This window comes from Octodon degus, unplaced genomic scaffold (assembly GCF_000260255.1).
Source record: "Octodon degus isolate 3935 unplaced genomic scaffold, OctDeg1.0 scaffold00026, whole genome shotgun sequence".
NCBI lineage: Eukaryota > Metazoa > Chordata > Mammalia > Rodentia > Octodontidae > Octodon > Octodon degus.
The window spans coordinates 16578296-16604960 of NW_004524602.1; the positions used below are offsets into that span (position 1 = coordinate 16578296).

General features: G+C 52.0%; 2 protein-coding genes across 2 annotated transcripts in view; both read left to right on the plus strand.

The window, feature by feature from the left end:
* Positions 1 to 26665, plus strand: part of Myo1e (myosin IE) — a 171974-nt gene that overhangs the window by 72078 nt on the left and 73231 nt on the right. Inside the window, exons 2-4 of the mRNA XM_023712658.1 lie at positions 6239 to 6382; positions 14171 to 14260; positions 17302 to 17396. Of these exons, the coding sequence (XP_023568426.1) occupies positions 6239 to 6382; positions 14171 to 14260; positions 17302 to 17396 (329 nt within the window). The remainder of the gene's footprint in view (positions 1 to 6238; positions 6383 to 14170; positions 14261 to 17301; positions 17397 to 26665) is intronic.
* On the plus strand, positions 23254 to 23691 carry LOC105741864 (60S ribosomal protein L30-like). The gene has a single exon (XM_012514172.2). It carries the CDS (start codon positions 23303 to 23305, stop codon positions 23648 to 23650), a length of 348 nt encoding a protein of 115 aa, XP_012369626.1. The 5' UTR covers positions 23254 to 23302; the 3' UTR covers positions 23651 to 23691.

The following is a 26665-nucleotide window of genomic DNA, read 5'->3' on the forward strand; positions in this document are numbered from 1 at the left end:
CGCGCGGCTCGAAGGCCAAAGTCCCTCCCCAAGGTGAGGTCACCACGCCTTGCAGGTAGTAGGCAATTGTGGGTATGTTTCTAGTCAAGTAGGAGAAAGACAAAAGGTAGAGCCGCAGAATACTCACTTAAAGTGGAGGTCTAACATAGGTCTGTCCCTTCCGGAGACTCAACGGGAGAGAAGATCCGCAGTCAGAATCCCATGAACATGGCTGCAGGTCAGAGCACCGCCCCTGCACCTCATCCTCAGGAAGGGGTGGCCCACGTGCTCCCAGGAGATGTGCGGCGGGCCACTCTGGGCCCAGGCTGTCTGGAAATGACACCTGCTATCCTCTGGTGCCCACAGCCAGCCAAACAGCCCCTCCTGCTACTGTCTTGTGGTCCAGGCAGTGTCTCCTAACTAACTGCTCGTCTCTTCCGAAAGCCACACAGAACCTCGTGTTCAAAACGCGGCCTGGCTTCTGGTGCAGTGGGCCGGTCAGTGCCTAGCACACACCCTGGAGGTGCTCGGTTCTCTTGACATTGTTCTCATTCCTAGTTCATTTTAAATATTGCTACAGGTTGAGTGTTTGTAATCAGAAAATCCAAAGTGCTTCAAACCCCCGAATTGATTGAGCACTGACATAAAGTCCAAGAATTCCACACTGCACCTCGGTCAGTATGTCATAATCTAAACACAGATGCACTAAAAAATAATGTGTGCGATTTCCTCTAGGTGGTGTGCAGAAGACATAGAAATTTAATGCTTAGTCTTGAGTCCCATTGCCAGGGTATCTTAAGTGTATGCAACTAGCCCCAAATTTGGAAAAGTCCAAAGTCCAAAAACCCAACCCCCCGTCAGTGAAGATAAGAGATAAGAGATATGCGATCTCTAGCATGTGCATATGATTTTAAAATGTAAGATTGTACAGAAAAATGTAAAATGGAAAGTACGTGCAAGTCACCATTCAACTAAAACCTAAAGTCCTCCCCAAAGGTCCTGGTCTACTTTCAACAAAGCAGTTGTAGCACATGTCCCGTGGGGGCTTGCACCTGAGAGGTCCTCCAAGGCTTCTGTGTGGATCGCAGCGCTCAGAGTTGGGGCTGATGGAGTGATTGGTCACCATGGATTAACCCGTGGACAGGTTGATAATTTGATAGGTTATTGTAAAGTGACAGAAACTTAGGAGGTAGGACCTACTGGGCTTCCTACAAAATACAACCTAGCTGGAGAATGAACAATCAGGCTTGAAAACTAAAGATCAAAAGCGCCAGCCCCACGCTGCCCGTCCTCGTGTGACCTGCCATCACGCTTCCTTGCTCGGTGGCTGCCATGAGGTGGGAACAGGCTGGTCGGGGCTTTCACAGTGTCCCACTGTTCAACCTTGTCTTAGACCCACCAGTAACCGAGGGCTGAAACTCCTGAAAGCGCAAGCTGAGGAAAATCTTCCTCCTGTAGGGTGTTTTTCTCTGGCATTTTTGTCACAGGGATAAAAAGTTGACTGGCGCACGTACCTTTTTAACAGCTGTCTGCCAGTGCAGTTCTGTGCTTAGCCCGCAGATGGCTTGCTTTCTTCCTGCCGCAGGGGAGCTCGCTTCCCGAACAGCTTGTGTCCCCCTCCCTTGCGGGGCACGGTGCTGGCTTTTAGTTGTCATGTTCTGACCGGTTCCATCTCGTGCATGCAGCTTGCCAAGCTGCCAGGTGTGTCTCACGGTAAAGTCTTAAAAATGCACGTGCCAGGTAAGATAGGATATGGATTTTACTTTTACTTAGTTATCCACGCTTGGATGCTGATCTGTGTGATTAAAATGTTGAAGCCTCGGGCCAGGGAGATAGCTCAGAGGCCCAAGCACCTGCCTGGCAAATGCAAAGCCCTAAGTTTGATTTCTGGCACACATACAAAAAATTTGAAGCCTAATTCTAAATGGCTTCCTAAAAATACTGCCTAGAAATAAAAAGCGCTTGTAGTGCTTGCGGGGCCCTCCCAGCACTGGAGCTGTTGGACGGTGCATGTGATAGCCATGCTGTGGGGCTATGGAGGGCAGCCACCAGCATGCAGGGACCCCCTCTCCCCTCTGTGAGTGCAACAGTGACTGCTGAGGAGCTCCCCACCCCTGTGACCTGTAGGGCTTCGGCAGGCTGGGGTCCTGGCCAGGGCACAGCACTGGGACAAAGGAGTGCTGCCCCTGGGCGCTGATTCACCGCTGCTCTTCCTGGTCCCAGCGATGGTGAACACACTCCAGTTCACAGGCTACACCTTTAAACGTGTCAGAATCAGCAGCTGAGCTTCCCGCCGGGCGGGAGGGGGCTCTAGGCCTCTGGTCCCTGGGCGCCAGCATCCAGCGTGAGCAGCAAAGCCGCGGTGTGGCTGGGGCCCTGCTCCACGCGCTAGACCTCAAACACGCATCACTGCTTTTCCTCTGCCCTGGTGGTACTGGGGATTGAACTCGGGACCTTGCACGTGCCAGGTGGGAGCTCTACCCGCTGACCTACAACCCAGCCCTTTTTCTTGTTTGAGACAGGGTCATAGCCCAGGCTAGCCTCCACCCTCTGCTCCTCCTGGCTGTCCCATTTAGGAAACTGAATTGTCACCACCACAAACTTCATGTAGACCCAAGAAGCCTGTGCGCAAGTCCTCTGTCTAATGGGAGGTTTCTCCCTCGGGTTTTGTGAGGGGTGCAGGGCTGCACTCCGGCACTTCGGGGTCACGGTCTTACTGTGCTCATTTCTCAGCTGGCCCGTGCAGCAGCCAGGCTCCTGCATGGCTGCAGCAGGGTGGAGCGAGCAGCACCTTGCTGAGTACCTACTTGATTAAAGTTGTCATTTTTAGTAGAGGTCAAGAGGAGTTACCAAAAAAAGAAGCCCACAGGAGCCAGAAGTGGCTCTTTCCGAGGCAGTCGGACAGATGACGCTACGTGGAAGTTTCCATGGGTGGAAGCATCCCCACTTCTGCTTCTCATGTAGGAGTGGGAGGGAGAAACCATGGTCAGGGTTATTTTCCCTGGAACCAGAACCGGAAGTGGAACCGGCACACTCATTCTCACATTTCTGAGGCAGTGTGCATCCCTAAACAGTGTCCAGCCCGTTTCCAGGGCTTGGGGCTGGGCGCGGTGAACTCGGGGGGCTCCCGAGGGTGGCTGTTTCCCGTGCTCCCCGCTCACCCCTGACTCAGCGGCTCTAATGCAAGGGAGCCCTCTGGAGAAGACGGGAGCTGCTGTCGCACTGTAGAGAGCAGCTTTGGGTTTCAGCTTGGGCCTGCAGGCTGTCCTGGCTGGGACAAGAGCCTGCGGGTCCCTTCAGGTTTCCAGAAGCTTCCTTGCCCTTTTAACCCCAGAACTTCTCTGCTCAGTTCTGAAGGCTTGGCCTGGCCTAGTTGGGACTGTCCAGGCTGTCACTGGCCTCCCACTCCTTCTCCTTCTGGTGTTTTTTTGGGAAAGGGAAGGGGACAGAGAAGCACAGAGTGAGGCACTTTGCAGTTTTCTCACTGGAAAACTGGAGACTCCCCATAAGGCCGAGTAGGTTCATGGTCGAAATGCTGCTTGCCGAGGAGAGGAAGACTGCACCGGGCAAGGAGGGACCAACGGGCCCGCACGGCTGAGCTCGGGTTCCTGAGGCTGGGCTCCAGCTGAGTCTTATTCTTCAGGGAAGGAGGCTGGTCGGGAGGTCTGAGTCTCTTCCGGTGTGGCATGGAAGTGTCTACCTTGGAGTAACAGTTGGTTCAGCCTCCACAATTGAAGAGCTCATTGCTGTGTGTGATTTGCCCTGACTTCCACTCCACCCAGTGTTACTCGAAAATGTCATACATTGGAGGTGCGGTAATACCTCTCACCAGGGTCTGCTCAGCCTGGCAGCTGGTACACAGAAAGGTGGGCTGCTTGCCCTCGTGACCATGGATTGAGCAGGAGCCATGGACGCCTGCACCTCCAGCACATGGGCTGCATGTGGCGCCCAGGAGGAGGGCAGCATGGGAGGTACGCGTCCTCCTGAATGGATCCTATCACACCATTGAAGAGCAAAGGAACTGTAGGTCCAGCTGATAGCACCCTACTCTGGGGGAAGGCTGGAGGATGAGCGGAGAAGACCCCAGAGCTGGGTGGGATCTTCTCTGTCCAGTGACCTTGGCACCGTGGTAACCCACAGGCCACAGGGAACCCTGGTCCTCTGGGAAGTGACCACCCTGAGGATGGGAACACAACCTCTGAGATGGCCAGACGGGACTGTGTCCCTGCCAAGTGGAGAAGAGGCTGTGTTGACCAACAGAGCACTCATTTCTGTTCTGCCTCATCTTCCTCCTCCTCCTATTTCCCTCATTATTTTTCCCCATTATTAGAGATTGAACCCAGGGGTATGCTACCACTCAGCTACCTCTCTCTCACTTTTTCTTTTTTCAGACAGGATCTTGCTAGGCTGTCCAGGCTGGGCTAGATCAAACCTGCCATTCTACTGCCTCAGCCTTCTGGGTAGCTGAGATTACAGTTTATTTCTTGTCCTTCGTAGACGCTAGGTAACCATTTATTTGTAGCTAACTGAGCTTGTATTTTCCAAAGAGAAAATGCAGTGTTTGGGGCCTTTGTTGAGTAGAGGGGCATCTGCAGAGGTTAAACCCAGCACCCCACAGGTTGCTTGCTGCGGGACGTTTGTTTTCTGTGCCCAGTAACTTTCACAGTTGTCTGGGACCTGGGGCGGAGGCGCGGGGCTTACCAGGACTGCGTGGCGTGAGTGGGCTGTGGGCATTTGGTGGAACCCAGTGAGTTGCACAGTGGCCAGGGCCTTTTGTATCTTCTGCTTTGCCACAAGAGGAACAAGAGGGGGAAGAAGGGGACTGAGGTAATTTGTGGAAGTGATGCTGTGCATGGTTCTGAGAAAGCCAGCTGTGTCTTATAGGCAGTCTCCCTCTCCTAGACACCATGGCAGCAGGCCTTCTAGAACCTTCCATGGCATGAGCGCAGCACTGGTTGAGTTCTCCTTTGGCAGCCCCTTCCCTGGTTGATTTTTTAAGACTACTTTCTCAAGAGCCCCTTAGAATTTGACTTAGTAAAGAACTGAACAATTCCACAATTCTTTTAAAAAATGGAATGGCATGGGGCTTCTATCTTGTTTCTACTTCCTCCTCCTCTCAGGGACTCCCCAGTCCCTTTCCTCGACCTGGTTTTGGCGGCCTTTCTGGCTGCCCTTACCAGGAAGTTTCCTGTGCCCAGACAGCTCGGCAGTCAGTGGGTCCCCAGGAGGCCTAGTGCCCTGTCTCCCTGGGTTCAGTGCATGGTCCTTCCAGGACATGTGAGGGACTGTGTTCTCGCATCGGGCCACCTATTTACCGATGTCACTTGTATCACTAGAGTTAGCTTTCTTCACTCCAGCGAGTGTGGATCACAAGGAGTGCCCTCCTTTCTCTGGCCTGCCTGACATACTCAGTACACTTAAGATTTGCTTGACATGCTTCTTTCTACAGCAAGTCACTGCAGCCCCCCAGCCTGAAGGTGCTTTGTGTGTTTCACATCACCTGTCACTGACATGTGGGTCACCAACCCTCATAATCCAGGCGTCCCTCAGTACATGACGACTGCCCAGGTGCAGCCCCTTGGGGCACTCCCTGCGCCACAGCCCTGGGATACCCAGGGACACCACTCCAGAGACACCCCACAGCCTGCTGAGTCCAGGAGCACCGGTAAAGCTGGAGTTCCCAAAGCAGCCCAGGGCCAAGGACTCCTCCGCCCAGCAAACCAGAGTTAAGGTGCTGTCCTGTCGCCCTGAGCCTCTCATCCACTTCCTGTTCACACAGCTGTCCCACAGCCAGCAGTGCATCTTGGGAATGTTGTCAGGGACAAATCTGTGAATGGAAAATCCTCAGGATGACTTGAGAGGTCATGGTGGTGTGACCTCACCCTGGCCGGGTGCGGTCTCCAAATCTGCAGAACGGGCCTGGCTCTGGTGTCCGTCTCTGCGCTGACTTTCCCCGGTGAACTCGGCTGAGCGGTGAGGTTCTAGGAGGCATCGGAGGCTGTGCTGTGTGTTCCTCTGCTGCTGGGCACTTGGCACATGTTTGCTGTTTTATGTGATCCCCACAGCAACTCTGAAGCAAGTCTTGCCCCCTCATTTTATGAAGGAGGAACGAGAAACCTCAGCCGCGCCGGGGCATCATCCCCACTTGTCTGCGGTTAGCAAGGCTGGACTCTGCATCTCACCTGGGGGTGGGGGGGACACGACAGGGGTTTCTGCTGGAGGTCATGGTGTCCTAATGGTCGTGTGGTTTTGTCCCCAGGGGAGCAAAGGTGCCTACCGCTATCACTGGCAGAGTCACAACGTCAAGCACAGCGGCGTGGATGACATGGTGCTGCTGTCCAAGATCTCCGAGAGCTCCATTGTGGAGAACCTGAAGAAGCGCTACATGGACGACTACATCTTCGTATCCTTCCCAGGTTCCGCGGGACCCTGCCGTGACGCGCCTTTCCACGGCCAGCCGAGCTCGGCTTTCTGCGTAGTGTCCAACTCGCCGGACGCCTGAATTGACGTGAATGCTTGCTGGGGGCGGGGCTCTGCACTCTCGGTCATGGGTCAGGCTGTGTGAGGGCACGGGCGGTGCCGGATGGCTTCCCCACCGCTTTGCGAGGTCGGGGCGCCTGCTTTCCCACAGTGGCGTCCTTTGGATGTGCTGCTGCCCAGCCTTGCGGCCTAAGCCTCGGGGTAGCTCAGCTACGCGGAGCCCCACGATCAGACCTCCTGACTGCACAGTTCAGACCAGCCTTAACAGGTTTAATAAAAGGTCACCTGTGCCCCCCCCCCTAAAAAACCCAATGTCCAGTTTTCTGCTTCTTTATGCTTATCACAGGAAATGCAAGAAGCAAAGTATTGAAAATGCCTGCCATTCCTGGGTTGTTCTTCATGTTTCAGTTGAGCTTGCCACATGCTATTTCTTTATGGGCCTCTTCAACATACAGAATGGAAATGTGATTCAGACGTGTTGGCTTCATTATAAACAGCCGTGGCGTGTGCCTACAGGGCCCTGCGGGCTCCCGGGGTTTTGTTTGGTGGAACCCTGGGAAGAAACAGTGGTGGGATTATCTCAGGTGTTAGTCCTAGTGCCGCGTAGACCTGAGTGACAGCCGTCCTAGCGGAAAGCGGCATGGCTGCTGCTCAGGAGGGTCCGTGTCAAGGGTGCCCTGTGAAAGCGCTGCTGATTGAGTGTGCGCTGCAGATTTTAGCCCAGAGCCTTGAGGAAGAGGCCTGCGCGCAGGCTGTGCCCCGCGTTCACAGCACGGCTGGTCAGATCGCTGGGGTGCCCAGACTCGCAGTGGGACTCCCGCAGGCACCTTAGGGGCGGCGGCTGAGTGGTGCTGCTGGCCGCGCTGCCCGAGCTCCTGGACTGGGCTTCCCGAGACTGCGCTCCTGCTTGTTTGCTGCGAAGTGACTTCCCCACTCACTGTGCAGTTCAGGCCTAAACAACCCTAATTATTTGGATTTGTAGACTATATTATAGTAGCATCATTTCGTGTGTTCACATAATTGACAACTTTCTGTACTCCTGCGTTGTCTCCCTGAGGCTCCCTTAGAGCCCAGGGTGCTCGCCCTGACGGGAGCTGAGGAGCTGACACCTCGCTGTGCCCGTGAGGTCCCGGCGATCCCTCTTGGGCTGGGAGTATAGCTCACGGTGGACACTCGGCCAGCACACACAGGCCCTGGGTTCAACCCAAAGCACCACCTGAAAATAAAACCTCCTGGTCCTTTACAGGTAAACATGTACTGACCTTGCAGTAGACACCCGCAGAGTTTTCTTCAACTGTATGCAGACAGTTATGTTTACTTGGACTTGTCCAAAACATTGACGTATCCTAAGCTAGAGGTGTAGCCCAGTGGTAGAGCGCTTTCTTGGTGTGCAGGAGGAGGCCCTGGCTGTGGCCCCCAGCCTTGGGAGAGCAAGGAAGGAAGGAGGAGGGAGGGAGGGAGGGAGGGAGGGCAGGACGGAGGAAAAAGGAAGATGTGCTTGCTTTGGATTGCCACTGTCAGAAGGCTTCGAGCACTCTGATGTTGAAGTCGTGCTGCACGTGGGACCTGGCGGTGGCGGCAGCAGGCAGGCTGGGGGCGGCTGCGTGTGTGTCTGGCTGCAGGGGTCACCTGGAAGAGCGTGGTATCCCTCAGACGTCCTGCGGTCTGTGTTCCTGGATGCCTGGTCTACGAAGTGGGAGCGACAGAGGGATGAGTTCAGAAGAGCATGTTATTGTTTAAGAAGTTCTAATCATTATTTCTGGGTTTTCTTCCAAAAATGTAATTGTAAAGTTGCTTATTGTAAATTCAAAATGCATTTTACCACAAAACGGTTTTAAATGGAGGCCTCATAGGCCCATAAAGTCCTTGGATCGTGGGTAGCTCTTAGGGCATTATTTACACAGAAACATGGTTTTTGATAAACTGGCTAAGAGAAGACAAATGAAGTGAGCAGTCCCCAGTCTGTCTGTCTGCGGCTCAGCTGGCCTCAGGCAGCCCCTTAAACACTGTCTCCTGAGACAGAAATCTCCTTGTAGACATAGACTGCATTTTGTGCACAGAGAGCACCCTGAGAAAACCCTTCAAAGCAATGCATGCTCATTTCAATGAGATGTTCCAAGCATGAGCAGGACACTGAAGTCACCTGGGATCTCCACTCCCAGGCCCATCCCTGGGAAGCCCTTGGTCATAGCCCTCGCTCCTGCCACACGCAGACACCCGTGTGCCTCCCTGGGGCTGTGGCACACACTCCTGCGTGGAGCTTGGTGTGAGGCGTCGTGCTAGGTGAACACTGCCAACCAGTTCACCTGGAGGACTTGCTTCGTAAATCCAGACGAGGGGAGCTCTCAGTGACTCAAGCGTGCTGATGCTCCTTTGGATCAGCAGCGGCCGCTGGTGTGCTCCATGAAGGAAGCGACTGACTCGGCCACTGACAACCTTGTCTTAGAAATCCTCACCCATCAGTGTCTCGGAAGCCTGCGTGAGTGTGATTTCTGTCTGTAGCCCAGAGTAGCTGTCACCACTGAGGGTGCTCGGCGCCACTGAGGGGCATTTATGAAGTAAATCTTTTTTCAGATTTTTTTTTAATTTTTAAAGAATACAAAATAGTGATAAAGAACAGCATTAGAAGTAATACAATATTTCACTAAACAAAGTAATAGGAATTCAACACTGGTTGCTGTATTACATGATGCTATTGAAATAAGCCTTTAAATGTTTGGGGAATCTCCTCTACTAACAACCACTTCAACGTTAATAGCATAATGCGACTGCCAGCATTATGAAAAGCAGGAGCTTCCCCTTCCCCATGCTTCACGAAGGCAGTAAGAAGTGTTATAAAAGCGTTCACGTTACCCCCTGCACGTCACGCCAGCACACGCCTTGTGTCGAGGTTCAGCACCGGGAGCTAGCACCTGTCGGTACAAGAAGACTGCACACGCAGCTCTTTGTTCTGCCTTAAGAAATCTGCCATGGGCCGGCCAGATAGCTCAGCGGGTTGGCGGACACGAGGACCGGGTTCAATCACAAGCATTCTGGCCAGCCCGGCCCCTGGGGCTGAGACTGCGATTGAGACTGGGCGTGGTGGAGTGCGCCTGTAATCCCAATGCTTGGGAGGCTGAAAACAGGAGGATCACTACGACTCCAATCTGTGTAGTGAGACCCTGTAGACCCTACGTACTAAATACATAAAAAGAAAGAAAGAAAATCTGCCACAAGCTGTGCATGAGGAGCCAGCCACTGAGACCAGGCGTGGTAGCACATGCCTGTAATCCCAGCGCTGGGGAGGCTGAGACAGGAGGATCACTACGAGTCTAAGTGAGACCCTGTACCAAATACATTTTTAAAAAACAAAATAACTGCCTTGTGAATGCTGACGTTGCTGGCCAGTAAGGCCCTGAGTTTTTGAGCTGTTTATCCTTAGTTGGCTGCTGGGAACAGTTCCTCACAGCACTGTCTGCGCTCCTTTGGTCCAGCTTTCTTGGAGCTTGCTTTTCCTCAAAGGCCATGCCCACACGCAGTTGGCATTTTTAATCCTCGGGTTAGGAGCCCAGACTTCCTTGTCAGACTGGTGGGAGTGCAGGGCTGTGTGTGTCGCTATCCCGAAGGTCTCTCCTTGTGGTGGCGGTGGCTGCGGTGGTCTCAGGGCCAGGGCCAAGGACTCGAGCCGCTTAGCCCCTCCCCACATGTGACTCAGGCACGTCGGCCTCCCTGCCACCTCACGGAGCCAGAGAGGTCGGTGTGGCAGCGTTGGCAATGTCAGGGAACTCGCCCATTATGAAAATGTTCTGCGTTTTTCCTAATGAGGCCATTAAAAAACCTGATCACACAGTTCTTGTTCTTTTTTTTTTTTTTTTTTTTTTTTTTTGCGGAGCCAGGGATTGAACTCAGATCCTTGTGTTCGCCAGTCAAGCGCTTATCCTACTGAGCCATCTCCCTGGCCCCTACACAGTTCTTTAAAGAAAGACTTTTAACCGTAAGCATGTGAGGAAGAAATGATACAAGAACGAAGACTGGGCCGTGTGTGGAGCGACCTGAGCCTCACGAGAACTCGGGGCAGGTTTTCTTTTTATCGTTCTTACCCTGGATCAGTGCAAACTCGGAGACCGAGCCCTAGTGGCATCTGAGGGCCTGTCGGTTGAAGACCCAGGCCCCAGTGTCGCTTGGCGGCTCATTAAATAAGATGGCATTGTTTTCTGGTTTCTTGGTAGCTTAGCTTCGTGTCTGCACTTTCTGAAAATTTCCTGAGGGCCACGCCTTCAGCACCATGGGCTGTGTGGGCGGTGACAGTGCTCTCCCTGATTTATTCAGGAGCGTCAGGAGGGAGCCGAAAGGGGCATCCGATTCCACCGGCCCTGCCCTCCACGAGCTGAGGTCGCCCACATCCGTCCTGCTGAAGACAGAAGCTGCTTAGACCCCAGTGAGGCCAGCGTGTGCCTGAAGTGATTAGAATATGGGTTCTTTACATCCGTGGTTGCCTTTGCCGAGTTCTTTTGGTTTAGGTTTAGCTACTTGGCATGGAATTGGGCTTCATTGTCCACTTCAAACCAAATTCTTTGAGCAGTTCTCTTAAACAGTATTGCCCTTGACAGCTCTCAGGAAATTCAGGTGGAACAGCTACATTTTGTGTATTCTAATCCAGATTGTTGATTCAGGATTACCCTAGAGCAGTCTGAAAGAGATGTTTAACCTCCGAGTGCCTCCTTAGTTAGGTCATTACCAGAATTTATGTCAGCTAGTGAAAGACTGAGAATTGCTGGAACTCTCTCGACAGAGCAGGTTATTAGTTCAGGAGCACAGTGGTTACCTCTGGAGCTCATACCCCTGGAATTCGTGTATCTCAGTCGCTCAGAGGGTACTGCTTGGTGGGTAGGAAGGGGCTGGGGACAGGGTGGCTTTGGCTCACGTGCTGGGCCGCTCCACTCTGTGCAGGACAAGGCAGCACTAGCAGCGTCCCTCCGTGGCTCGGGGAGGTGTACTCTTCTCCAGAGGACTGTGTTTGCCCGTGTTTGGTTTTACCTATAGATGGAGGTACATAAGGATAGAGATCCTTGGGGCTGGGGAGGTGGCTTGGTGGTCTAAGCTCCTGTCTGGCAGGCTCAGGGACCGGAGTTCAATCCCCGGTACTGCATGCTGTGCCAGCCCTAGAACCCCGGCCGCAGTGGTGCACACCTGTAATCCCAGTGCTGGGGAGGCTGAGACAACCTCTTGTCTCAAAGCTGCATGCTGCATAGTGAGACCCTGTATCAATAAATAAACTTTAAAAAAAGGATAGAGATCCTCCTCTTCTGAAGTAGGATGGGTCTGGTGGTCCTGTGTGTCTTGGGTTGGGTTTACCGCAAGAATCATTAGATTCAATTAGCATGTGAATCCAAACGAGACAAATCATGTTAATTTGTTTTCAGTAGGATCCCTCCAAGTAGGGAGGATGCTAAAGAGTGCCTACTAAGGAAGATGGATTTTTCCTTCACTGTAGCACTGGGGTCCAACTCGGGGCCTCGGTACTGAGCTCTGTCCCCAACCCTGCTTTCATAGGTTACTGTGAGGCAAGGTGTCGCTAAACGGCCCACACTGAGCTCAACTTGCAGCCCTTCTGCCTTAGCCTCACAGAGTGCTGAGATAACAGGCCTGTGCCAGCTTGCCAGGGTTTTTTTAATACACAGTGAATCCAAAGAGCAAGTTAGAAGAAGCCACAGAGCTGTGTCGCCCAATCCCCTTGACCCTGCATTCAGTGCTGGCTTTCTAATTCAGACTTTACAGAAATCAGGGAGTGCCGGGTCCATTTGAATTTCAGATAAACAACAAATGGCTTAGGGCCAGCCAGATAGCTCAGCAGATTGGCAGGCACAGAGACCGGGGTTCAGTCCCTGGCGTGCCGTGACGACCCTGGCCCTGGGCTCCCTGAGATGGTGATTGAGACTGGGCGTGGTGGCACGCACCTGTAATCCCAGTGCTTGGGAGGCTGAAAACAGGAGGACCACTACGAGTCTGATCTGTGTAGCGAGACCCTAAAGACCCTGGACTAAATACATTTTTAAAAAATGACTTAGTAGAGTATGTCCCACGTATGACTGAAGGTACACTTCCTTTTTTGGTTTCTTTCCACTTACAAGGTCAGTGTTCATTTGGCCCTCAAATTTAACTAGATATTCTCTACTTCATTCGCTAAGTCTGACAACAGTAAATAACTACCTGCTGGTTGTAAAAAGTCATTGCTTTTTTTTTTTTTTTTTTTTTTGGAGACAGGGTCTCACTGTGTAGCCCAGGCTGGCCTTGAACTTGTGTCAGTGCTCCTGCCTCCGCCTCTCAAGGGCTGGAATTAGGAGTGTGCCACCACACCCAGTGATGTCCTTGCTTTTCAGTGAGGAGCGTAGACACTGGCACTGGGATGGGGCTGGCGCAGGAGGATTGCTGAGTTTGAGGCCAGCCTGAGCTCCAAGAGTCCCAGGCCAGTGTAAACTGCATGGCGAGGCTTTGGCATAGACTCTGAAGCCAGCCTGCGGAGGTTGGAAGCTGGTCCTGTAGTTCACAAGCTCGTACCATTGAGCAAGGCTTAGAATTTCTTTATGCTTCACTGTCTTCCTAGTAAAGTGGGGTTCACCACAGGAGTGACGTTGTCGTGTGCATGTGGCGCCATATAAATGTTTGGTTGTTCTGTCACCATCTGTTGAGTCTTGGGTACCGTGTCCTGGACATTCCTTATCTGCTGAGTCATTTTAGCGATGGTACATTTATCTGTGTTAAATTGTACCTCAAAGAAAGGAGGTCACCAGACTACCACTGATCTCATGTGACGTTGGCAACCAGAAATACACCTTCCAGTCTTGAGACCCCTGGTACCTTTTCCCTCAACTCTGGGGTCTTACGTTACGATTCTGTCTCACCAACATTTTCTCTAAATGCCTTAGAGCCGCCACCACCAGACCAGAGCTGGGAACCCGGTGTGCTCTTAAATTGCTTGCCTTCGCTGCCTCTCTCATTGCTGAGATAACATATCTGACGCCTAGAGTTGGAGGGCGAAAGGTTGACTTAGCTCACAGTTTGTGGAGGTTTCAGTTCACCCTTGGCTGGCCCCACGGCAGGGTGGCACATGGCAGAGGGCAACTGTTCATGGCAGCGGAAAACAGCAAAAGCAGCAAGAACAAAGAGGAGCAGCAGCAGGGAGCAAGCCTCTTCCCTCCGTGTGTGTGCAGGCAGCCCAGGGCCAGTGCAGCCCTCACACCGTATCCCCAGCCCCGGACCATGAGTCAGTACAAACGTCAGACTCGGCCCCCTCTGAAAGCCTGCAGGAGGCTTTGGGGGACAGTCTGACCGTGACCCTGCTCCCTCCTGTCTTCTGCCAGTTCATCTTCAGCTTGGGGCATCACTCGTCAGGGACGCAGTCAAAGCGTACAGCATTTTTGCCCTTGCATGTAAATATATGGCTTGATGCTACGGCCCTGCCCACACCCATCTGTGCTCAAAAATAATCACAATGCTGCACCTCCTCTCGGCGCCACGTTACTGGTCTGGACAGACACTAGCTTAATTTATTTAAAATAACGATTTCTTTTGATCGAACATTGGCAATTAGATCCCGGAGCTCCTAGGATAACTGCTGTTGTCTGTCTTCGTAATTGTTTAGAAAACAAGTGTTCTCAATGGCATCTGGTTACTTAACGTGAAAAACGTGTCTCTGAAGGTGAGCGGTGGCCCTTAACTGGTTCTCCTTCAGACGTACATAGGGTCCGTGCTGATCTCCATCAACCCTTTCAAGCAGATGCCGTATTTTGGGGAGAAGGAGATTGAAATGTACCAGGGAGCGGTAAGTTACGTGCTCTGCGCATTACTGCTGTGCTGAGGGCTTTTAGGGAGCATTGATGGGTTTTCTTGACACTGATGATACATTTGTATTTTCTTGTGAATTACTTAATGGGGAAGCTCCAGGAAAGGCCGCGGTTTGGTTTGCTGCGCTGTTCCCGAGAGCATAGATGAAGTACCGCAGGATCGACTCCTATTGGAGCCTGATTTATATTCATGGACGTGGAACTACGGGCCCGAGGCTTGGGGGTGATCCTCTGTTTCCCCCTGTGCCACAGATTCAGAGGGTAAAGAGCAGTAATGGGTGAGACACAGCTAGTGGAGGGCGGTGGGGTTAGGTCTTTTAGAGCTGGAGCCTTGGTAAGCTGCGGCCAGGACTTGACAATGCAGAGCCAATCCTTCCTCCTCCATTTATTAACAGACCCTGATCCCTCACACACCCGGCCCCAGAGTCCTGGGATCCAAAGGGCAGCCCAAGGGCCAGCAAGATAGCTCAGCAGGCTAAGCAGCACCTGCGTGGGCAAGCGCGGGGACCGTGCTGCGCCAGCCCAGCCCCAGGTGCACTGAGCCGGCCACAGAGACAGGGTATGGTGGCGCACGCCTGTAATCCCAGCACTGGGGAGGCTGAGGCAGGAGGATCACTATGAGTCTGAGCTGGGTAGTGAGACCCTGTACCAAATACATTAAATAAATAAACAAAGGGCAGCCCAGGCCTTATGCATGGGCGTGTGGCTTCCCTCTGCCTCATCTCTGCATCTCTGTCCTCTCCACTGCCTGCCCTCTGCATGAAGCAAACAGACTCATTCATTACCACCTTTATGGGAACCCAGTGTAGGGGGGCACTGCCAGCAACCTGGCCATGTCAGCCTCTGGGGCAGCAGCCTTGGAGCTGCTGCAGGGCATCCTGGGGACAGCGAGGTGCAGGGCATGGGGTAGGGGTACAGCAGTTCTTCCACGGTCTCTGGTAGGAGCTGCTGCAGAGGCACCTTTAGGTCTCATTTGTCTGTCCCAGATTCTTGCTGTGGCGATGTCACAGAACTTTTTTGAAAAGATATTTATTTTTACTGCTAAGAAATAACAGTGTTCACTGGGTGTGGTATTACACACCTGTAATCCCAGCACTGGGGAGGCTGAGGCAGGAAGATTGCAGTTAGCTCAAGGCCAGCCTGCACTGCATGGCAAAACCCTGTCTGAAAACAAACAAACAAAGTAGAAGTAGTATTGTCCAGCAGGTAGAGTCTTGCACTGTTTGCCATCTGTGTGTTTGCAACAGTAATAACACAGCCGCATGCTGGCTGGTTGAACTCCACCCCCATTTCACAGATGAGGAAACTCGAGGCTACAGATGAAGTACTAGGATCTACCAAGCTGGGGGCTGATGTCAGGTCCTAATGGTACAGGGGCTCTTGGGAGGGAGGAACAGAGCAGAGGACATGCCCCTCCCCACCCCCGGCCCAGGTCGTTGGCCAGAGGACCCCAAATGCTTGAGTGTGGGAGTGGATGTGAGAGGATGGGCTGGAGCACACAGGCTGCCATGACTGTGGTCCAGCTGCTTCCAAACTTCTTTGAACAGTGCTCGCTCGCACCTCTCCTGCGCCTCTTTCCACTTTCCACCTCCTCTTTTGAACCCCTCTGCAGGCAGCTTAAGAGGAACCCTGCCTGCACAGCCACCCTAGACCAAGCCCCCCACATGCCCAAGTCAGGGGCAGCCAGCCTCTGGGCCTGAGTGCACCCCCGGGCTGTCCTGGGTGGCGCCTCCCTCTGACCACGCTGTCCCCCCTCAAGCTCTGATCTCCGCAGGCCGGGTACTGAGAAGCAGTTTCTCAGCCAGGCGCCTTTTTCTGAGCCTGTGAAGACTCCGAGGAGGGCCCAGCCATGCTTGTCCCTCTGTTACTTTCCTTTCCTGTGCCTCTGCCACCCGTCCCCGGGTCACCTGGGAGGTCGGGCCTGGGCAGCACTGCCCCCCGGGAGATCGGAGATCAGGAAAGATGGGGTCTCGACGGCTGCCCGCTGGGGTCTGCTGCTCTCTCACTCTTAGGCGTGTTGACCTTGAAGTTAAGAGGCCATCTTTTGCCAACTATGCGAGCACAGAAGTGTCTTTCTTTTTGGTAATTTTTGAGGGAGTATTGAAGGTAGATGCCTAGAAACCGCATAAAATGGGCCAGAGCCCACTCTGAGAGAATTTACTAGGTATCGAGAACCATTTAGGGCTTTGGTTTTGGTTTACTGGGACAAGTTCTTGCTATGTAGTTCAGGCTGGCCTTGAATTCACAGGGATCCTCCTGTCTTAGCCTCCCAAGTACTGGAATGACAGACGTGTACCACTGTGCCCAGCTAGTTTAGTTTTCTGTGCATAGATAAGTAGTCCCAGGCCACTGTCACAAACCCAGGATACTCACTGCCTTTACTCAGTACGATTTTCCCAATAGATAGGTAACAAGCTGGTCAAACCAGTTTTCCCTCTAAAGAAGCACACCTCCTACCTCTCCCAGAAAAGTGTTTCTCTTCCTCCCTAGACCCTCTCAGTTCCCTCTGAGATCCCAGGATCAGTGAGTTTCTGGCGTAGCAGAGTTTACTTAGGAGCTCAGGCGTTCTAGTTGAAGCCAGCCTCAGGCAGTGATTGGTAGTGCTGTCTTCTGTCTGATGCCAGGTGGACACAGAGGCCCGCTTGGGGTGGGGTGGGGTGGAGAACCTGAGACGCAGGTCAGAGGGCGGCGTCACACGCATGCGGGCGTGGAAGAGCTTGCAGAGTTCCTTTTTTTTTTTTTTTTTTTTTGAAAGAAGGAAAGGTTTATTTAGCTCACAGTTAATGGATGTTTCAGTCCATACTCAGCTGGTCCAACACAGAGCAGCACATAGCAGAAAACAGCCTTTCATGGTGGTGGCAAAGAGCAAGAGCGCAGAGTTCCTCTTAACGCTTGTAGGGCATAGCTGCAGCAGCGAGGGAGTTTTGTGGTCCTGTGTCATGCAGCCTTCCTGGCCAAGGCCAAGAAGAAATCAGAGTGTTGCTCCATTTCATCCCAGCTCTGTTTGGTTTCTTTCTAGGCACAGTATGAAAACCCGCCCCATATCTATGCCCTCGCCGACAGCATGTACCGGAACATGGTCATCGACAGGGAGAACCAGTGTGTCATCATCAGGTACGGAAGGAGCCCTGTCTAAGGGGGGGCGTCACCCACCGGCCCCAGGAGGGCGGCGTGGCCACGGCTGCTGCTGTCACAGGCCGCCTCATGCGTCTGAGTGTCGGCCACGCTGCTGCTGTGCCTGGACTCGCTTTATAGCCGTGCCGTCTAACGCCAGCTCGTGAAAGTGCCCTGTTTCCCTGGGATGCCTGCTCCTGCCCCTCTTGCTTACGGCATTAAAGCTTTAGGGCACATGGTGCCAGCCGGACCTTCCTGAGCGTCAAGGTAAAAGATGCCACCCCAGCCCTGGATGTAAGAGGTCCCGACGTCGGAAGTATACTAACTGTCACTCTGTTGTCGACTGCAATTCTAACCTCTGGTCCTATGTTGCCTTTTGTCAGTAATTTAGTACTTGGAATTTAAACTTTCTGGATATACTTTTGTCATTTGCTTTGGATTTTTGAGGACATTACAGTAGATGCCAGCACTAGGTAGCTATATTTGAACCCTGTTATTCCTGACCCATTCTGAGTGTTGCTGGGTCTAAGAGCTTTTGGATTTATTTACTGCTGTAAATATTTACAAACAGAACTACAGGGAGTGCAAGCACCGGTCCTCCCATCTCTTAGAATTTGACGCTTACTATCTTGTCCTCCTAGTAGCCAACAGTCATTTGTCCTACATGTTTGTATCCATCATTGTTTAAGTTCTTTAAAAAAATCTTAAGCCTTTAAAAAAGCTTTTGGGCTGGGGAGATGGCTCAGTGGAATAAGCGCTTCCCTGGCAAGCGCAAGGGCCTGAGTTCAATTCCCGGTTCTGCCAAAATAAATAAATAAAATAAAAAGGCTTTTTATTATGGATATTCATAAACACACATGAAATAAGGAAGAACAGTGCGTATGTGTCTCCATCGATCGCCCATTTGTGCCATTCTCGACATGTGCGCAGTCCTGTTTTCCTCCTCCCCTCTTGCCCTGCTGGCTGATTGGAGGCAAATCCTAGGCAGTAGTTCCCTGTTTGTCATTTACTAGCGTGTAAGTCTTATCACACCAGAAGAATGAGTAGCTCTTGGGGGAGGGGAAGGAAGAGTTCAGTGGTAGAGTACATGGTTAGTATGTGCGAGGCCCTGGCTTTGATCCCTGAAACTGCCACTAAAGAAAGAATTCTTTTATTATTCATCTAATTATTAACATTGCAATTTAGTGATGGCTGCATAAATTCTTTTTCATAGCTTTTTAAAAACTGTTGGGTCCATCCTGGGTCCACAGTTGCACCCGGTTGTTCAGTCATTAACTGTTGTCCTTTGGTGTCTTTGCTTTCTGGCCATTCACTTGGTGAGGAATGATCCTCCAGGCTCTTCGACTGTCTGGGCCTGATGGCACCTGGTGGCGATGCTTAACTAGCCCACTGTGGTCTGTATTTTTCTGTTAATCATTAGTTAAATCTAAAAGCTCGGTCAGGTTCATCCCCACTTTTGGGCAGTGATACTTCATCAGTGATGCTGTGTGACGAGTTGGGTTCCTGGAGGGTCTCTCTGTGATGTTCAGATTGTCCGTGGACTCGTCCATGATAAATACCCATTTCACTGTCCTTCCTTAAGTAGGGACTGAAAAAGTAGTCCTTCTCAGCCAGGTATGGTGGTACACCTGCAACCCCAGCACTCTTCAGAGACCAAGGCAAGAGGACAGCCGTGTGTTCAGAGTCAGCCTGGGCCTTCTAGTGAGTTCCAGGGCAGTCTGAACTACATCATAAGACCTGTCTCAAAAAAGACAGACCAAAAAGAAGAGAGAAGAAAAAAATGGTTGTCTTTTATTTCTATTTCTTCTCATGTGTTAGTTGAAATTAGGTTATTCCATCAACTTAAAATACAGCTTTAAGGGGCTGGGGAGATGACTCAGTAGAATAAGTGCATCCCTGGCAAGCACAAGATCCTGAGTTCAATCCCCGGTACCACAAAGAAAAAAAAAACCATATCTATATCTATATCTATATATCTTTATGGAAAATCCAGATGAAAAGCTATTAGCAAGTTTTGCCCCGGGAGCCTCCCAAGGTATTGAGTTTTCAGTATCATTCACACTGTGCTTTTACATACTTTATCTCCATGTGTTGCAGCTACCCTTTAGAGGTGCGGGGGGTCTCATCCCTGGCCATGAGAGGCCTTTGTCTGCATATTACACCCTCTACACGTGCACCTGTCCTCGTGTCTCCCATAATGTTCTTACCTAAGACGCTCTGAGTGTGGACTGAGGCTGCCACCCAGGGCAGAGCCGTCGCCAAGCACGTGTGAGATCGTGAGCTCCATCCCGTCACCACCGAAACCTGTAAAGAAAGAAAGTCTTGGGGATTGAACTCAGGACCTTGTGCTTACCAGGCATGCACTTATGCCACTGAACTATATCCCTGACCCTTACTCCACTTTTTAAAAAATTTATTTATTTATTTATTTATTTATTTATTTATTTATTTATTTATTTTTTTTTTGCGGAACCGGGAATTGAACTCAGGCCCTTGCACTTGCCAGGGAAGCGCTTCTTCTACTGAGCCATCTCCCTGGCCCCTTACTCCACTTTTGATTGTAGTCATTTGAAATGTTTAAATTTTATTTCATTTTATTTTTTTCCATTAGACTTATTGGTACATTTTAGGTATACATAAGAATCACATAACTTCACTTTCTTTCTTTTTTTTTTTTTTTTTTGGAACTGGGGATTGAACTCAGGCCCTTGCACTTGCCAGGAAGCGCTTATCCTCTGAGCCATCTCTCCGGCCCCTAATAACTTCACTTTCTAATTGTGCACCATTTACAATGGTTCCAAAATGAAAACCGTACAGCAGGAACCCTGGCTTGTTTCAAGGTGAATGCAGCGCTCAGGGGTGGCGAGGTACAAGGAGACCATGCCACACTGTGCCCTTCGATATTTCCATGTAGATCTCTGAAGAAAGAAAGCGCTTTCTCCCTAGCCCGGGGCCACTCACAACTGAGAACAGCAGTTCCTCAGTGTCATCTCAGACCTAGCAGCCTTTGTTTGGATTTCTCTAGTTGTCTCAAATGTGTTCCTTTTTGCTGCTTTATGCAAATCAAGGCAAATGGGGCCCATTTGCTTATGAATCGTAAATGTATTTTTATCTTGCCTCAGTTCCTATCATACCACCATATTTTAGCCCTCCTGCATACCAGGGTGTGCACCGCCACTGAGCTCCACTCTGGCCTCCCCATCCCCACCCCCACATTGGTGTTTTTCCTCCGTTCCCCTAGAACTGGGGATCAGACTGCAGGACGCTCTACCGTGGCGCTCCACACCCCAGCTTGTCCTGTTCATCTTGAGACAGATCTTGCTAAGTCGCCCAGGTGGGATCCACGTTCACAGCCTTCCCGCCTCAGCCTTGCTTGGTGCTGAGATAGAGGCAGGCGCCCCCACGCTCGACTGACGCAGAGTTCTGAGGAGACCAAGTTCGCTGTCCTGTAGCTGTTGTCAGACTTGTGGGAGGCTTTCCATCTGGTCCTTTGTCTGCTCCTTCAGCAGACTCTTCTGTAAACCAGAAGCTGAATCTAAACCTTAGGGGAGATGAAGATCGGGCGTGTGGGGGCCTCTCTGGAAGGGCGGCCTCTGTGTCATGCGTGTTTGGTGTGACAGCAAGGCACCATTGCAGGCGAGGCCTGGAGGCGTGTTGGTACCACATGGGAGTTTCCCAGCCTGTCCCTCTCCTGCTCTTCAGGTGGCGAGGACCTCAGGGACTTGCTCCTGAGGACCTGCTCTGTTAGGGTGGCTGCACCCTAATGTAGGTGATGTAGACCAGGGAGCCACGTGGCCCAGCGCCAGGGCCCCATAAGTCATGGCAGCACCAGAACACAGAAGTGTCCTCCATTTATGACCGTGACGTCCTCATATCAACGGGCACAAAGCAGAACCTGGCAGACACAGCACGGGCCTGGGGGACCCGACAGGCGTCCTGTGATCCCACCTTGCGGAGTCACCTGGGTCTCTGGGTGGTTTCCTGGGCTCGATCACATATTGCCAGGATGCCTAAGCTTTGATTTCTGGCTCTTCCTGAAGGCCCAGGAATGGCGCTGGTCTCCACTTCCTCTGGAGACGAGGACTTCTGTGGTGTGCGCAGTCTCCATCATGAGCCGCGCTGCTACCAGGCGCCCACAGCACCTACAGGCAGGACACCGCGGGGCCTAGAGCCCATGTCCAGAGGCCAAGAGCGCCACCTCTCCCGGCTCCTTTCTCCAGTGCTCGGAGCTGGGGTTCTCCGCTTTGAGAAACTAACCTTGCGGTCCCAGGATGTCGGGTGGGCCCCCCGCCTCTGGCCCTGGGCAGCCTCCCTGGGCCTCATTTCTTACCCCAGGAGGAAACTGGTTGGCTAGATGGCCTCTGAGATTTCTGGCTTTTGGATCCTTGGTTCCAAGGCATGCCTGGGACGCGAAGGCAGAAGTGTGCGGGGTCTGTGGCCCCTGACGCAAATGAGCAGGGGCTTGGGCAGCAGGGGCTGAGTTAATCGATGCCCCCAAATGTGTGTGTAAACGGGCCACAAAACTCATTTTCTGTGCACCAGAAGAGACGCCTGCTGCTTTGCTAAGGGGCTCTGGCAGGCTTGGGAGGACTAGGAATTTTAGTAGCACCTGTGCAGGAGACGAGTAAAGGACCTGCTATCCACAGTGTCCTCCAGGCCTTCGCCCCCGCTGCAACTGTCTGCGTGTGGTGTGGCCGCAGCTGGGACATAGACACATGCTGCTGTATCCTCAGGATCTGCTTGGGCTTCTCAGCAGCGGCCAGTGACAGGACGGCCTGGAACTATTTCTGGCTAGAAATGAGGGCAACAAGCTGCTCTTAATGAGAACGAAATGCAGCGGTCTGCTCAGCCGCGGGGCTCCTTTCAAGCCCCGGCCTTTGAGCTCTCCCAGTGTGCACTGTCAAAACAGCGAGGTCTCCTGCAGCCCCAGGGCGCTGCCCACCGAGCAGGCTCACACATGAATGTGAAACAGACCAGAGTTTGTTACCCCGCCGGGAGAACCTCACCAGCGGCCAGCTACGCCCGCTGTGTCCGTTCTGCCAGCCAGGAGAGGATCAGCTGATCTTGCCGAGCCGGTGGAGGCTTCAGTTCAGTGAAGCGGCTGTGGCGCTGGCTGAAGTCCTCAGGTCACGACTCTCAGTGCTGCCTGAGGGGGCAGCCTCATCAGCCTGCTCCACAGGGAGGAGCCCCCAGCTCCGCCTCGCTCTCCCTGCTGGGTCCCGAGGACCTGCCCTGGGCATGCTCCTGAGCTTCTGCACCTGCGCGTGAGGCCGCCCTCAGTAGGACTGAGTCCCGGGACTTGGCCCTGGGTGCCTCTCAGCTTCCCCCACCCCGCCCTGGCTCCGTGGCTGCTGACCCACCCAAGCACTGTGTCTGCTGGTATCCCTTTCAGGGATGCTAATTGCTTCAGCCAGTTTCTTTCTTTCTTTGGTGGAACCGGGGATTGAACTCAGGTACTTGAGCTTGCCAGGGAAGCGCTTATTCCACTGAGCCATCTCCCGGGCCCCTCTTTCTTTCTTTTTCTTTTTCCTTTTCTTTTTTTATTTTATGTATTTGGTACAGGTTTCCACTATGCAGCTTGGACTCAGTGATACCCCTGGTTTTTTTTGTTTGTTTGTTTGTTTGTTTTTTATTAGTAAGTTTATTTTATTTTATTTATTTTTTTTCTTTTCAAAGTTTTATTGATAAACATATAGCAATGAGACAGTTTCAAATCAAATCGAGAGTACAATTTCAACAAGTAATACACTGCATATATTCTTCTTAGTGGTTAATTGCTGTACAAGATGCAGACTTGTGATCCTACTTACAAACACCATTAGAAAAAATCATTCTAGCCTTCCTGGTTCCCCGGCCATCTTGGCGGCTGCTCCTGGTTGAGGGCCGTCCGCACCTAAAACAGGAAGATGGTGGCTGCAAAAAAGACGAAAAAATCTCTGGAGTCCATCAACTCTAGGCTCCAACTTGTTATGAAAAGTGGAAAATACGTGCTGGGGTACAAGCAGACACCGAAGATGATCAGACAGGGCAAAGCGAAATTGGTCATCCTTGCCAACAACTGCCCAGCCTTGAGGAAATCTGAAATAGAGCACTGGGCCATGTTGGCCAAAACTGGTGTCCACCACCACAGCGGCAATAATACTGAACTGGGCACAGCGTGTGGAAAATACTACAGAGTGTGCACACTGGCAATCATTGATCCAGGTGATTCTGGTATCATTAGAAGCATGCCAGAACAGACCGGTGAAAAATAAACCAAGCAGAATTTTTCATGAATAAAACCTGCCATAGCTTGTTTAAAAAAAAAAAAAAGAAAAAATCATTCTATTCATTAAGAGAATGCAACTATATATCTATCCCAACCACTTTGAATACACAGATACAAAATGGACATTCATAGTTATATCCCATTTTTTCTAAGTTCCGTTATTGAATATTATAGGTGTGTAAACTCAGCAAAATATTCTAAAAGAGTCCAGTAGCCCATAATAGCATTGGGTCTTCTGTTTAACTGGCAATGTCAGAAATTATTGACCTGAGTCCCCCACAGCTCAACTTAACAGCATGGCTTTACTTCCTATATTTCGTCTTCATACTTTTCTACTGGATGGTTAAGACCAAGGTAAAGCAGGACCTGTGCAACAAGAGTTGTAGCTTTTTGATCCCCGTTTTCAGCCTTCCCAGAGCTGGGATTGCAGGCATGCGCCACCACGCCCGGACTCGGCAGCAGACTCTAGGCGCCCAAGGGCGGGGCCAGCCTGGCACAGGGTCCTGGGATTGAGCCCTAAGCAGACACTTAGTCTGCTTAGCCAGCCTGCTGGCTTCACTTCTCCGCAAGACACGGAGGCCAGTAAGGCCCTACTTCCAGCCCTACTTCAGCCAGTTTCTGAAATGCCCCCTAGCTCAGTGGCTGCCTAGGTTCCCGGGCTCCACCTCCAGAGATCCTGCTCTAGCTCCTTTGTGATGAGCTCCAAGTACCAGTATTTTTGCAGCACCTCAAGTTACTGAATCAGGGCTTCCAGCTCTTAAAGTCCTGATTCAGGGCCCCCGTCTTGAGCACCGTTAGCGAGGCAGCTCACACTCCCGGCACACACATCTGTGCTTACATCCTTCCAGGCTAGAAGTGCTGGTCATCGGCACCTTTGCAGCTCCAAGATTCATCTAGAAAATGAAGCCTAAGAGGATTCCATGATTCCAAAACTTGTAAACGGCACAGACCCCGTTGGCCTGTCCACCTTCTAGCTGGCCAGGGCTGTGCGGAGTGAGGAGGGCTGGATTGCGCTACGTAGTCAATGTGTCTAAGTAGTAAAACTTCATCTGTTCTTTCTTTTTTTCTCGCTCTCTCTTCTGTATCAGTAATCAAACCCAGGCCCTTACGCTTACCAGGCAGGCACTGTGCTGCTGAGCTGCATCCCTAGCCCCAATTCTCTATATTTGTTATAACTTTAAAAAAAAAAAAAAAAAAAAAAAAAAGGCTGCAGGTTGCATAGCCTGCTGGAACTTAGCCCTGTGTGGCTTTGCACTGGACAAACCGTCTCCGCGCCCTCCTGGTAAATGCTGCTGCTCTGCATCTCAGGTCTTCCGTGCACTAGTGAGGATGTTCATGGAGCAGAGCACAGGGGCCCGAGTGCAGCTAAGCAGCCCACACAACAGCCCAGGAGAAGAACCTCCCCCAACAGGTGCATCTTGAAACCGAAGCCTTGGGTACTGCCGGCCCCGTCTCTGCATGCAGGGAAGCAGTGGAGGCCGCGGTGATGCCTGCAGTTGGAGGACAGACCTTGACATAACGCACGACCTGGCCAGAGCCCCAGCCTTACTGGCCTCCGTGTCTTGCGGAGAAGCAAAGAGCAGGCGTTCATCTGCCCTGTGGCCGGCTTTGGGTGAAGGGAGAGCTAGTGACTGCAGAGAAAGCTGTTGATCTGGGTCGTGTCTCACTCTGAGCAGGACCACGAAAGCTGTTCACCAAGACGAGTAGGAAGGGACGGGATTGTGAGGGCGTGCAGAAACCTAGCATCATGCCGGGCATGGTGGCCCATGCCGACAATCCCAGCCTCAGGAGGCTGAGGCAGGAAGCATTGATGCAAGTTTGAGACCAGTTAAAAGTGAGTTCAAGGCCAACCTGAACTGCATAGTGAAACCCTATGTCTCAAACAGGCAAAAAAATAAATAAATAAAAGTAAAAAAAGGAAGAATGTTTAAGCTGTTGCAGAGATGTAAAATATCCACTGGTGACCCTGGAAAGAGTTTCCCAGCAGTAGTAAGTAGCTGAGCTGAGATGAACTTGGCCGTCAGATTGAGTATGGGGCTTCCCCTGCTGGATCAGGCCAGGCAAAAGGAAGCGCTGCTGTGGGCCATTTTCCAGGTAGATTGGAAAGGATTTCTGTCTGATAAGAACACCAGTTAGCTGGGTATTTGTCTAGGGTCAGGAAGGAATAACAGCTCTTTGTGTTGTCACCTTTTTTTAATACATATATTTGCTAGAGGGTCTCTCAATGTAGGTTGGACTTGTAGTGAGCCTCCTGTTTTCAGCCTCCCAAGCACTGGGATTACAGGCGTTGCCACCACACCCAGTCTCGGTGGCAGGCTCAGCATGCCTGGGGGTGGGGCTGGCTCCGCGGGTGGTGCCTGCAATTGCCTAAGCAGGCACTTGCCGCAATTTTCTCAATGTGTTCAAGAGTAAATCTGTATCTGTTGCTCAGTAGTTTCAGCTTTTCTGCGTGGTGCTTGCTGTACTTGCTCCATGGTTGTGTATATTATTTAGGGTAAACCCTCGCTCCAGGAGTGGGCCACCCCTCTCCTCAGCCCAGGGCCTCAGCAGACAGCCCCTGGGGGGCATCTGCTATGTCCCACGCCAGCCCCGGGCCCTCCGCGGCAGCCAGAGAGCCTGTCGTCTGCACGGGCTGCCACACTTTCTGGGACGTGGTTCCTCATTCTCGCGGAATGATCTGCCGTGCGATGCATCGATTCGGGCTGTTACTTGTTCCGACTGTGTGTGAGCTCAGACACGACGACTACTGGCACAAGTCCGCCTAAATGAGTGTGTCCCTCTGACGTCCCAGGCCACGATGCGAGTTTGATGAGCCCGGCCCTCCTCGGAGTTACTTCTGGAAGCGCTGTGGATTTTCACTGGCTGTCCTGGCCCAAGGAGGGTTTTTAATATGTATCCTCCTCTGCAGCGGAGTAGCCTTCCCGGGAGGCCGTCCTGGGGACTGCGCCTGCCGCTGTGGCCCGACGCCCGACCCCCCACTCCCTCTCCCTGCGCCCGTCCT